Raw genomic sequence first — 14272 nt, forward strand, 5'->3', positions numbered from 1 at the left:
CATACATAACAAAAAATATAAATTCTGTATTTTTTTTTAAAAAAGATGATAATATTTTAGTAAAATTTATAAAATATAAATATTAATATTTTAATAAATTGATTTATTCTCGTGGCACATGTCATAAGCCAACCCTCCCATCTTCCTCCCCTCACCCACACCCAACCGAAGCCCACCCACATGATACCCAACCCAATAAGAAAAAATGGATTATTATGATTTAATTTTAATGACTGATCTCATATATAATCTAATTATTGATAGATAAAAAAAAGATACCACTATAATTGGTGGATAAAGAAGAAGAAAGATGAGTGGATATTAACACCGGATAATATAGAAACTGAATATAATAATGTTCCTTGGAGGGTCCTATTAGTGCTAGTAATAGTAATGATGAAAATTATTTTTGATAAAATCATGAGAGAAAGCTAAATTTTATGAGAAAAAAAATTAAATTAGAACTAGTAACAAAAATAATTAGTTTTATCATTATAAAATTTGTTTACCTATAAAAAAATCATTATGAAATTTGTGCTTTTTATTATTTAACTTTCTTGTGACTTTATGAGTATGTATTTTAATTTTTTGATAATTTTTATTATTTATTTGTTTAAGTTGAGGCTTACACCCCATTTGCCATGAGGCTTAAGTCTCACCTTGTTTAGACAAAATGCCTCAAGATCGTCTTTGGCCATTGAAAACACTGGTTCTACTCTTTTTGATGTATTCATATTTCTTTTGAGATTTTGTTGTCTTTGTAGTGCTTATTAATTATAAAAGGTTTGTGATGAATATAGAATTTGTCATTTGATTGGTTTTTGGCTTGGTATAGAGATGGGTGAAGAGGAAGCAAAGGGAGGACCAGTGATTCCAGAGTCTGTGCTGAAGAAACAGAAGAGGAATGAGGAATGGACATTGGCAAAGAAGCAAGAGGTTGAGGCAAAAAGAAGAAGAATGCTGAGAATCGGAAACTGATTTACAGTAGAGCTAAGCAGTATGCAAAGGAGTACGAGAAGCAGGTACTCTCATAGTTTTGTCTCATGTATTTGTTTTTCTGTTTTACTCATGAAGATTTAGGTAGTTTTAACTAATAGACGACACATTTTTCATGCAGCAAAAGGAGCTGATTCAATTGAAGCGTGAGGCAAAGCTGAAGGGTGGATTTTACGTTGACCCAGAGGCTAAACTTCTATTTATTATTCGTATCCGTGGGTATGCACTTGGACTATAGTTATTTCCATTGATACCTTTACTTTCATATATAATATTCTGGTTCTCATTCCTGTCCACTCTGGAACTTTCAGTATCAATGCTATGCACCCGAAGACACGAGAAAGATTTTGCAGCTCTTGCGTTTGAGACAGGTTAGATGTCAAACCATTGCATCTGGAAATGAGAAATATATGGCTGTTATAAATCTAATATCATGCTTTGTGCTTGACAGCGTTAAGTTTCTTCTCATATCTTATATAGATATTCCTCTTCAAAGGATATAGTGGGGTAGGGAATTGGGTTTGAACACCAGGGTGCCCTTTTTAGGAGTAGTATTGCTAGTTCTTGCATTGTTAATCAGAATTGTTTTCTTACTGTATCATATATATATATGTATGTATGCATGTATATTTGTTTCACCTCAGAATCTGATGCTTATACCTTAGCACTGCAGCTGTGATGAAAACTTTGGGCAGATAGAAATTGGTATTATCCGTATTTTTTCTACGCTTTTGATAGTAGACTCTGACAGTAGTGGCAGTATTTACCAGCTAGCTATGCCCAGGTACAATGCATGATACTGTACCGTATTGCTTCTGAGATAGGTTATGGAACTGTGGCCCATTAGCATTCATATCATGTCCATAAAACACGCTTGACACTCAAATGGCAAAGACAAACTACAATTTTCATTAACCAAAATAAATTGTCTAGTGAGAGCAAATAATCTAGATTAAAATGTTGAAAATCAATGCCTAACTATAGTACTCAAGAAGCTGAATTAAATGTATCGAGGATCAAATATCCCAAACTTGTATTCTTGATGCTATTTTGATGGTGAATCATTAGTTCATCTAACAAACTGCTTCCTTAGTGATTGAACATTGTTAGTTTTATGTCAAATGGATTAGTTATGCATCATCAAGGAGGATATAATGTCTCTTATCATGAGCTTACTAATCTAAGCAAGCTATCCCATTAGAAAAATGAGTGTTCTTTGATGACATAAGATCTTCTCATTCACTTCTTTGAATACAGATATTCAATGGGGTGTTTCTTAAAGTGAACAAAGCAACAATGAACATGTTGCACAGGGTTGAGCCATATGTGACTTATGGGTAAGTATCTCACTCTTTTGTTTTTCTTAAAATCCTATAAAAAGTCTAAACTTGTATATTATTCATTTCTAATGTATTTATATTGCAAATATTTTAGGTACCCCAATTTGAAGAGTGTGCGAGAATTGATTTACAAGAGGGGGTACGGAAAGTTGAACAAGCAGAGAACTGCCTTGACCGACAACTCCATTGTGGAACAGGTTTTTATGTCATTCTGTATCTTGGTTTTTTATGAGCGATTGTTTGCTATATCTTGTTGCTAACCTGCTTTTGTGATGATAGGCTTTGGGGAAGTTTGGTATTATTTGCATGGAAGATCTTATTCATGAGATCATGACTGTTGGACCTCATTTTAAGGAGGCCAACAACTTCCTATGGCCATTTAAACTGAAGGCACCATTGGGTGGTTTGAAGAAGAAGAGGAATCACTATGTTGAAGGAGGAGATGCTGGAAACCGTGAAAATTACATCAATGAGCTCATTAGAAGAATGAACTAGACAGCTTGCGGTACTTTTGGCCTTTTCTTATTGGAAGTTTGATATCTTTTGCTTCTTATTAGCAATTGATAAAGTTGGAGAATTCTTTTTCGGGTCATAAATATGAACAAAGTGTTGAGAAATTTAATTTGATATTTGTTTTTAGACTTTGATAGTAGATAACTTTATTACCTCTTAGAATTTTATCAGCATCCATGGAATTGATCAATGAGTGATTTTCTATTATAGTTGCTTACATTCAAATTTTTGTGTTGCAAGGTCAAATTTATATATGCCATTTAAATTTATGTATGCCACTTAACAACATTTTCCATATGACCCTCTTAGAATGAAATCTATCTTTAACAATCAAATGTATATATATGTATTTGCATGTTTGTGTGTAGGATAAATTATAAAATTACCCTTACAATATATGGTGCTTCAATTGAGTTTGTAAACCTCTTTATTATGGTTTTTGGAGCAAACTTGTTGGAAAACCTCTATATTTACACTTTCTATTCATCTTCATATGATATGTTTGGATGTCTAAAAACACAATGTTTAGTATTAGATTGACCTGATAAAAAGTTTGTTTCAATTTAGATGGTGTTTGTTTTTACTACTTAACTTTAAGAACTCAATTTCACTCTTAATACAATATAATAGTATTAAGTTGATTTTTTATTATTATTTTATTTTTGTAAAGTGGTAAGTATTAATAGGGTGAGGCCATGTTGAGATCCCAGTTGGATTGTTTTAATAGTTATTTTTAGTATGCATTAAAAAGTCAAATATTTTAACTTTTTTATTTGGTCAAAAAATTTTAAAAAATGAATAATAAGTGAAAAAAAAGTTAAAAGAAAATCATATAAAGTCTCGACATTATGTTAAAAAACAAACAATGCCAGTCTTTAAATTTTTTTCTTATGTTATGTGTAAACCATGTTCAAGTTTCAAATGGATGTTTTATATTAAGATTTTTGGTCTAAACTTGTTTGACTATCACATATATAGTTGTGATCTTTTATAATATTTATAATATATGTGTGTATCACTTTAAAAATGAAAAAAAGAACAACTTTAGTGTCTAAATTGGCTAAGTAATAATATTGTATAGGACAAAGAGAAGATAGTTATCGGGTGAACATTTTTTTTGCCTCAAATCTTAAAAGATTTTAGATGTTTTATTATTTTTATTTTTTTTAAATTTAGTCTTAATTCTTTAAATTGAGTCTTATTTTCAAGTATGTATATGAATATACCAATTAAAAAATTTAATTTTTATTTGGAATATGAGCTTTGAAATTGAATGATATTTTTTCATCAATTTCAATTGAGATTTTAAACGAGTGTTAGACATGTTTAGACCATAGATGAAAAAGAAAAGAATAATAGTAGATTATGTGCAAAATTGTCTTGATATAATGATTAACCAAAGGATGCTATATCTTCTTCTATATGGAATTAATTTTCCTTTATTATTGATATATTTCACTATTTTTATTTTAATTCAATTTAAACAAATCGTGTGAACTAAAATCGACATTCCTTTTATTATGGTGTTATTTGACAATTTTCTTTCAATATTATTTTAAAAAAAGTTATAATGTAGGGTAAGACATTTTGGTAAAGGTAATAATCAATTCATTTCTTGACCAGTTGATTATTTTCTTATTTTTAAGATATAGAATGATCTGAATAAGAAAAAAGACATAGTCAAGGTCTTTTATTTTATTATTATTTTTAAAATTTTAGAGGATGTTTTACTTGAATACGGTTTAGCTTTTTGATTTGATAACGTGGTCAACACTGCATAGAGAATAAACTTCCTTTATCATTGGTCATGATCAAACAACGTGATCTACAATTCATACAAAATTGATGGGTCGTGAAAAAGATAAGATTTTTTTAAAATTAAATTTTAGAGGATGTTTTACTTAAACATGGATTAGCTTTTTGACTTGATAACGTGGTTAATACTGCATATAGAATAAAGTTCTTTTATCATCGGTTATGATCAAACAACGTGGTTTATACTTCATACAAAATCGATGTGTCATGAAAAAGATATAGACTATCTTAATTTGATTTTAAATAGTTATTTATTATCTATTGTGGTCAACACTAGATAGAAAATAGAGTTCATTTATCATCGGTCATGATCAAACAACATGGTCTACAATTCAAACAAAATTGATGGGTCATGAAAAAGATGCAAACTTTTAAAAAATAAAAATAAATTTAGAGGATGTTTTACTTGAACATGTATTAGCTTTTTGACTTGATAACGTGGTCAATATTGCATATAGAATAAAGTTCTTTTATCATCGGTTATGATCAAACAACGTGGTTTACACTTTATACAAAATTGATGTGTCATGAAAAAGATACAAACTATCTTAATTTGATTTTAAATAGTTATTTATTATCTATTGTGGTCAACACTAGATAGAAAATAAAGTTTATTTATCATTGGTCATGATCAAACAACGTGGTTTATACTTCATACAAAATTGATGTGTCATGAAAAAAATATAGACTATCTTAATTTGATTTTAAATAGTTATTTATTATCTATTGTGGTCAACACTAGATAGAAAATAAAGTTCATTTATCATCGGTCATGATCAACAACATGGTCTACAATTCAAACAAAATTGATGGGTCATGAAAAAGATGCAAACTTTTAAAAAATAAAAATAAATTTAGAGGATGTTTTACTTGAACACGTATTAGCTTTTTGACTTGATAACGTGGTCAATATTGCATATAGAATAAAGTTCTTTTATCATCGGTTATGATCAAACAACGTGGTTTACAGTTCATACAAAATTGATGTGTCATGAAAAAGATACAAACTATCTTAATTTGATTTTAAATAGTTATTTATTATCTATTGTGGTCAACACTAGATAGCAAACAATGTGGTTTATACTTCATACAAAATTGATGTGTCATGAAAAAAATATAGACTATCTTAATTTGATTTTAAATAGTTATTTATTATCTATTGTGGTCAACACTAGATAGAAAATAAAGTTCATTTATCACCGGTCATGATCAAACAACATGGTCTACAATTCAAACAAAATTGATGGGTCATGAAAAAGATGCAAACTTTTAAAAAATAAAATAAATTTAGAGGATGTTTTACTTGAACACGTATTAGCTTTTTGACTTGATAACGTGGTTAATACTGCATATAGAATAAAGTTCTTTTATCATCGGTTATGATCAAACAACGTGGTTTACACTTTATACAAAATTGATGTGTCATGAAAAAGATACAAACTATCTTAATTTGATTTTAAATAGTTATTTATTATCTATTGTGGTCAACACTAGATAGAAAATAAAGTTTATTTATCATTGGTCATGATCAAACAACGTGGTTTATACTTCATACAAAATTGATGTGTCATGAAAAAAATATAGACTATCTTAATTTGATTTTAAATAGTTATTTATTATCTATTGTGGTCAACACTAGATAGAAAATAGAGTTCATTTATCATCGGTCATGATCAACAACATGGTCTACAATTCAAACAAAATTGATGGGTCATGAAAAAGATGCAAACTTTTAAAAAATAAAAATAAATTTAGAGGATGTTTTACTTGAACACGTATTAGCTTTTTGACTTGATAACGTGGTCAATATTGCATATAGAATAAAGTTCTTTAATCATCGGTTATGATCAAACAACGTGGTTTACAGTTCATACAAAATTGATGTGTCATGAAAAAGATACAAACTATCTTAATTTGATTTTAAATAGTTATTTATTATCTATTGTGGTCAACACTAGATAGCAAACAACGTGGTTTATACTTCATACAAAATTGATGTGTCATGAAAAAAATATAGACTATCTTAATTTGATTTTAAATAGTTATTTATTATCTATTGTGGTCAACACTAGATAGAAAATAAAGTTCATTTATCACCGGTCATGATCAAACAACATGGTCTACAATTCAAACAAATTGATGGGTCATGAAAAGATGCAAACTTTTAAAAAATAAAAATAAATTTAGAGGATGTTTTACTTGAACACGTATTAGCTTTTTGACTTGATAACGTGGTTAATACTGCATATAGAATAAAGTTCTTTTATCATCGGTTATGGTTAAACAACGTGGTTTACACTTCATACAAAATTAATGTGTCATGAAAAGATACAAACTATCTTAATTTGATTTTAAATAGTTATTTATTATCTATTTAACTTGACAAACTTTACCACGTGGTCTACACTTCATGAAAAATAAATATTCTTTATTGTGGATCATGATTGAGAAAAAAATGGGCTGTTATTATTTGATTTTAAATGGTTATTCATTGTCTATGATTAAATCTAGGCAAATGAAGTTATTTCCTTGAACACGTAATAATCAATTTAGAGGATGTTTTACTTGAACACGTAATAATCAATTCATTTCTTGACCAGTTGATTATTTCCTTATTTTTAAGATGTAGAATGATCTGAATAATAAAAAGGACGTAGTCAAGGTCTTTTATTTTATTATTATTTTTAAAATTTTAGAGGATGTTTTACTTGAAGACGGTTTAGCTTTTTGACTTGATAACGTGGTCAGCACTGCATAGAGAATAAATTTCCTTTATCATCGGTCATGATCAAACAACGTGATCTACAATTCATACAAAATTGATGGGTCGTGAAAAATATAAGACTTTTTTTTTTTTTTTAATTTTAGAGGATGTTTTACTTAAACATGGATTAACTTTTTGACTTGATAACGTGGTTAATGCTGTATATAGAATAAAGTTCTTTTTATCATCGGTTATAATCAAACAACGTGGTTTACACTTCATAAAAAATTGACGTGTCATGAAAAAAATACAAACTATCTTAATTTTTCTTTCATGAATTTTTTTTAATATTAATTGGATTAGCTTTGAGTTTGATGATTGTTTAGTATTAATTGGATAGATTTTGAGTTTCAAATTATTTTTGAAAATGAATAAATCCTATATTTTAATATTACTTGATTCGGAATCTATTTGCTTGATAAAATTTTTTAGATAAGTTAAAGAAAAAAAAATGTTATTAAGAAAAAGATCATATTTGATGATTTTTGGTATGGTTGGTGAAGAGAAAATGAAAAAAATAAAGAGATCGTGTTTACTTTATTTGTTTTTATGATTTTTTAAAATTATTTTTATTTCTTTATGTTTTTTCTTTTGCTTTTAAAAACAAGTGAACACAATTTTTATTTGTTTTTTGGAAATTGTTCTCTATTTAACTTTGGTTTTAAAAATTGTTTTCAAACAAAAAGGCCAAATAATGCTATAAATTTCTAAATTACACCACCAAACAACCTTATGGATTTAATACAATTTTTGTATGCTAAAGACCTAAGCTCTTAACTTATTCCTAATACCTTGATTTACATTTTTTGTTTCCTCCGGTTTAGATTTTTTAGCGTTTAGAATTAGTATAATTTTTTTAATTCATAAATGAATTTTCATGTTTATCTTAATCTTATTGACCTTGACTTAGTGCCAAGTCATGGTCTTTCTTTTGTCCACACCTTTTTATTTTTTATTTTTTTAGTTTTTCCTTTTTGTCCAAGTCAAGGTCTTCAATCAAGGCACTTGGTTTTTGTGGTGAGGCAAAGACTCAAATCATTTTCCACTCAATTAGAATTTAATATGATACAACTCAAATAATACTAAAAACAAAAAGAAGTGAGGCTATCATTGTCATTGCTTTAAACCACTTTCTATATATTTTGTTGAATTGAAAATGCAAACGAAACAAGAAAGAAGTTTCAGGTAAGGAACTAATATTGGTAAATTATTTTTAATCTGTTTTTCTATCTAATCCTTCTAACTCTAAGTGATTTAGGTTTTCTCCAATCAAAGTAAGTTTGATCTTTGAGATGATTATAATTGTTTACCTTAATATATATTTACATATGTTATTAGTAGATTTTTTTAGATGGGTGACGTTTGTTAAATGTGTTGTTTAAAATAAGTTCTTTATGTTTTGCAATTGTCTTTTAGATTTTGCCAGTGTTTTCATTTTTATGTTGGAAATAAAATTTTAATTCAATTCAATAAAATGCTGACTGCATATTGGAATTCAATTTTTACAGGTGCTCCTTACTAGAGAATTGCATATTTACATGGAGAAAATTTCGATTCTTGGTTTCATTTTAGCTATTCTCTATTTCATAACAACAGAACTTGCATGTAATGGTCATACCCGTATCGACAACAATGTTCAATCTGAACAAAAGGCTCTTATCGACTTCAAAAGTGGTCTCAAAGATCCCAACAATCGGCTTTCATCATGGAAAGGAAGCAATTATTGCTACTGGCAAGGAATTAGTTGCGAAAATGGCACATGATTTGTCATTTCAATTGATCTTCATAACCCTTATCCTCGTGAGAATGAATTTGAGAACTGGAGCTCTATGAACTTGAGTGGAGAAATTAGTCCTTCATTGATAAAACTCAAGTCTTTGAAATATCTAGATTTGAGTTTCAACTCATTCAAAGCCATGCCAGTTCCTCAATTCTTTGGGTCTCTGAAGAATTTAATATATCTAAACTTATCGGGTGCTGGGTTTAGTGGATCAATTCCTTCAAATTTAAGGAATCTTTCTAGCTTGCAATATCTCGATATTTCTTCTAAGTATCTTGGAGATATTGATTCTGACTATCTTTACGATATTGATTCTGAATATTTTAATAATTTATTTGTTGAAAATATTGAATGGATGACCGACCTTGTTTCCTTGAAGTATCTTGATATGAATTCTGTTAACCTTTCATTGGTAGGAAGTCGGTGGGTTGAGGTGGCAAACAAGCTTCCAAATTTAACTGAGTTGCATCTAGGTGGTTGTAGCCTATTTGGCTCAATTCCACTTGGTCTTGGTGAGCTACCCAATTTGCAATACTTAGATCTATCTTCAAATGTCAATCTCAGTGGCAGTATCTCTCAATTGTTGAGGAAAAATTAGAAAAAGATAGAATTTCTCAATTTGCATAGAAATGGATTACATGGTAAGCTTCTTGTGTTAACAAAAAATTGATATTTCTTTGTTGATATGTTAATGTATAGTTAAATATAGTTCACAATTTTGTATATAAGTGTTGAATATGTATCAATATACAAATATCAAATAATTAGTATATTTGGTTCACTTGTTGGAAACAAAATTCTTCTCATTAAAAAAAATATTATTTTGAATTTTAAATTCTTAGAAGGAAATTTAGTTTCTTTTTTATCTAAGAAAAAGTATATAGTTTAACAATTTATGCTTATGAAGTATTAATGTTATTTGACAATTTTTTGTGTAAAGGCAAGTAATTATAAAAAGTGTTTGTCTACATAACTATTAAAAAAAATTGTATCTTATAGGAGTATGGTTTTTTTTTTAATCCTTAACTTCCTTTTTTACTTTAAATTAGTTGATGAATGATTTATTATTTATTATTGCCAATAATTATACACTTGTTATATTAATTAATTTTTGAATGTTTTCATTTCATTTTGACATAACTCTCATTTTTTTCAATTTGTTTTGCTCCTGAGGATAATAATTTGAGCATGTACTAAATTGAGTATTTATATGATGGTTGAATTGATATATGATGTGCTTTGTCACTTATGTTTTAATATTTTACTAATTTTAGTTATTAAATGTTTTCCATTTTTTACTCTCATGGTATACCTTCTTTTAAACTATTCTATTAAAATTTTATTCTAAATTGTTATGTTCATTTAAAGTACTTCTTGTTCCTGTAAAATTTAAATAATTATAATTTACTATTCACTTATATTTGAAAAGCTTGTAACTAATAAATTAAAAAATCACATTGTATTAAAATTTAAAAATTTACTTTCTTTGTATCTCCAAAAAGAATTAAATTCCTATTTTGACAATTTATGTTTGTTAAGAATCTTTATCATCAAATACCCTTCAATCATTTCCTACATATTTTCAATTTCTATTGTCTCTCACTAATTCATCTATTATATCAAATTATTGTAATTTATATACTAAGATATGACATTTCATGGTTGAGACTAGTAATTGAAACCATAAAATTGAACATTAAGTGAATATGATATGGCATTTCATGTTCTTAAATATTGTTATTGAAATTTAAAAAAATTTAAGGTAGTAAAAAATTTCTAATATGTATGTTTTCTAAAACAATTTTTGAATATCATTATTATTTTTTTATGGTAGTTTACTATTTATATTAGAGTTTCTATGAATTTCTATGTTTAGAAATAAAACATATGAAGCTTATCCAAACACAACCTTAAAGAAACAATTAATGTCAATGATTAATCCTACTAGTCTTATAACAGTGAAATCAATTACTTTATTTCATGGTTATCAGAAAAGATAAAAAAAGTACCTAAAAAAAATCTAATATTTTTTCTTACTTTTTCTTTAAACTAATTGTTCATTAATTAATTTGTTTTGTTATTTACTATTTTTATTATTTGTTTGTTACATAATTTTAATTAATACATATTTTTATTCTTGGTCATTGCAGGTTCAATTCCAAGCTCCATTGGAAACTTTTGCAACTTAAAATATCTGGATTTGAGTTTTAATCTCTTGAATGGAAGTTTACCTGAGATTATCAAAGGACTTGAAACCTGCAGTTCTAAAAGTCCTTTGCCTAATTTGACGGAATTGATGTTGTACGACAATCAATTGATGGGAACATTGCCGAACTGGTTGGGTGAGCTTAAAAATCTTAGGGTACTCTTTTTATCCGATAACAAATTTGAAGGTCCCATCCCTGCTTCTTTATGGACATTGCAACACCTGGAGTATTTGTCTCTTTCACGGAATGAGTTGAATGGAAGTCTCCCAGATAGTGTTGGACAACTTTCTCAACTGCAAGGCTTGGGTGTTTCTTTCAATCATTTGAGTGGAAGTCTCTCTGAACAACATTTTTGGAAGCTGAGTAAGTTGGAGTATCTAGTCATTGGCTCTAATTCTTTCCATTTGAATGTTAGTCCCAATTGGGTTCCCCCTTTCCAGGCGAATTCACTTGATATGGGTTCATGCCACTTGGGTCCTTCATTTCCGTCTTGGCTTCAATCTCAAAAGAACCTCGAGTATCTTGATTTCTCAAATGACAGCATTTCAAGTCCCATTCCAAACTGGTTTTGGAATATTGCTTTTAATCTGCAATGGTTGAATCTTTCTCACAATCAGTTACAAGGTCAGCTACCAAATTCATTAAATTTTTATGGTGAATCAGAGATTGATTTCAGTTCCAACCTCTTTGAAGGACCTATTCCTTTTTCAATCAAAGGGGTCTTTTTTCTAGATCTCTCCCATAATAAATTTTCTGGCCCTATCCCACTAAGTAGAAGTGAATCCATGTTAGACTTGAGATACCTTTTGCTTTCCGATAATCAAATAACAGGGGCCATCCCATCAAACATAGGGGAATCCCTACCCAGCTTGTATTTCCTTTCTCTTTCGGGTAATCGAATAACAGGAACCATCCCAAATTCCATAGGACACCTCTCTTTTCTTGAAGTCATTGATTTTTCAAGGAATAATTTGACTGGAAGCATTCCTTCTACCATAAATAATTGCTTTAGCCTTGTTGCTTTAGACCTTGGAAACAACAATCTGTCTGGGATAATACCAAAGTCGTTGGGCCGGTTGCAATCGCTCCAATCACTGCACTTGAACCACAACGAGCTTTCAGGAGAGCTCCCCTCATCTTTCCAAAATTTAACAGGCTTGGAAGTTCTTGATCTTAGTTACAACAAATTGTTGGGTGAGGTTCCTGCATGGATTGGAGCTGCTTTCGTAAATTTAGTAATACTCAACTTGAGGTCGAATGTGTTTTGTGGAAGACTTCCCTCCCAGCTTTCAAATTTAAGCTCCCTGCATGTCTTAGACATTGCACAAAACAATCTGATGGGTGAAATTCCAATCACTTTGGTTGAGCTTAAAGCCATGGCTCAAGAGCAAATGAATATATATCGGTTAAGTCTGAATGCCAACTCCTCGTATACCAGCTCCTTGTATGAAGAACAATTGGTTGTGATTGCCAAAGGCCAAATTCTTGAATATACCAAGACTCTTTCTCTTGTTGTAGCCATTGACCTATCCGACAATAATTTAAGTGGAGAGTTTCCCCAAGAAATAACAAAATTGTTTGGTTTAGTGGTTTTGAACTTGTCGAGGAATCACATCACTGGCCAAATTCCTGAAAACATTTCAATGTTGCGACAATTGTCATCTCTTGATTTGTCAAGCAATAAGCTTTCCGGCACCATTCCTTCAAGCATGGCCTCATTGTCATTCTTGAGTTATTTGAATCTATCAAATAACAATTTCTATGGTGAGATCCCCTTTATAGGGCAAATGATAACCTTCCCCGAGCTAGCCTTTGTGGGAAACCCTGATCTATGTGGACCTCCACTGGTCATAAAATGCCAGGATGAAGATCCAAATAAAAGGCAAAGTGTTGTTAGTGACAAAAATGATGGTGGCTATATTGATCAATGGTTTTACTTGAGCGTTGGCTTGGGATTTGCCATAGGCATCCTAGTTCCATTTTTTGTTTTGTCAACAAGGAAATCTTGGTGTGAGGCCTATTTTGATTTTGTGGATGAGATTGTCAGATGGTTGTTGAGAGGAAGAGCAACCTATGCCAAAAATCATCCTAGAAGGCGATAAATTTTGTTTGTAGATCTTTCTATGCTTTATGTATCATTATAAGCTTTGGAAGTGAATTCACAGTTGCAATAGAAGAAAAGACAGTTATCAAGCAACGGTTTCTGAATTTTCAATGGAAGCAAATACTTCTTATTGTACCCAATTCAAGTTCTAAAGCAATATAGATTGTAGAGCCTCATCTCGATCCTCTTCATAAAGAACAGAAAAAACTGGATACCCTGTGCCATCAACACAACACAAATTAGACTTCTTAAAATTGAGACTATCAAGTGTTGTCTAGGTAGATGACTTGCAGAAACCAAGAAGAAAACATTGCACCTAACTCATGAAAACAACAAACACAAAAAACTAATCATTTCTCCTTAAACACTATTTGTATTTTATAATAATTCAACAAATACACATGCAGAATACTCCAAGTTAATTTTTTTTTTTTTTTGCATCGACAAATTAACTTAGCAATTTGGGAAAGGGGAAATCATTTGTCTTAGTTGTAGAATGCATCATTTTACCTTGTAAATTGAGAGAAAAAGTAATCTATCTCAACAAACACATCCATGTTGATAAATATATTTATCTATTCTTTTATTTTTCAATCTTTTATCTTTCATTAGAATTTTTTGGGTAAACATTTGACTGATATTTTTTCATTAAAAATGAATATTAATAGTTGAAAATTTTTAATTATAAATTATAATATTTTACATAAATTTTTGTTTACTTTAAAACAAATACTACATTAAAAGAAATAAATA

At 29.3% G+C, this 14272-nt stretch overlaps 2 protein-coding genes across 2 annotated transcripts; both read left to right on the forward strand.

The window, feature by feature from the left end:
• Positions 1–822: 822 nt before the first annotated feature.
• LOC117922119 (60S ribosomal protein L7-2-like) lies at positions 823–3074 on the forward strand. The gene is given in 8 exon segments (XM_034840147.1): positions 823–943; positions 946–1022; positions 1118–1215; positions 1308–1329; positions 1332–1367; positions 2254–2333; positions 2431–2533; positions 2616–3074. Coding segments are annotated over 8 exon segments (738 nt in total). The 5' UTR covers positions 823–837; the 3' UTR covers positions 2832–3074.
• A 9126-nt stretch (positions 3075–12200) lies between these two features.
• Positions 12201–13517, forward strand: LOC117921913 (receptor-like protein EIX2). Its single transcript, XM_034839860.1, has one exon. The coding sequence runs from the start codon at positions 12201–12203 to the stop codon at positions 13515–13517; it is 1317 nt and encodes a 438-aa protein (XP_034695751.1).
• The last annotated feature ends 755 nt before the right edge of the window (positions 13518–14272 follow it).

The sequence above is a fragment of the Vitis riparia genome, chromosome 9 (genome assembly GCF_004353265.1).
Source record: "Vitis riparia cultivar Riparia Gloire de Montpellier isolate 1030 chromosome 9, EGFV_Vit.rip_1.0, whole genome shotgun sequence".
NCBI lineage: Eukaryota > Viridiplantae > Streptophyta > Magnoliopsida > Vitales > Vitaceae > Vitis > Vitis riparia.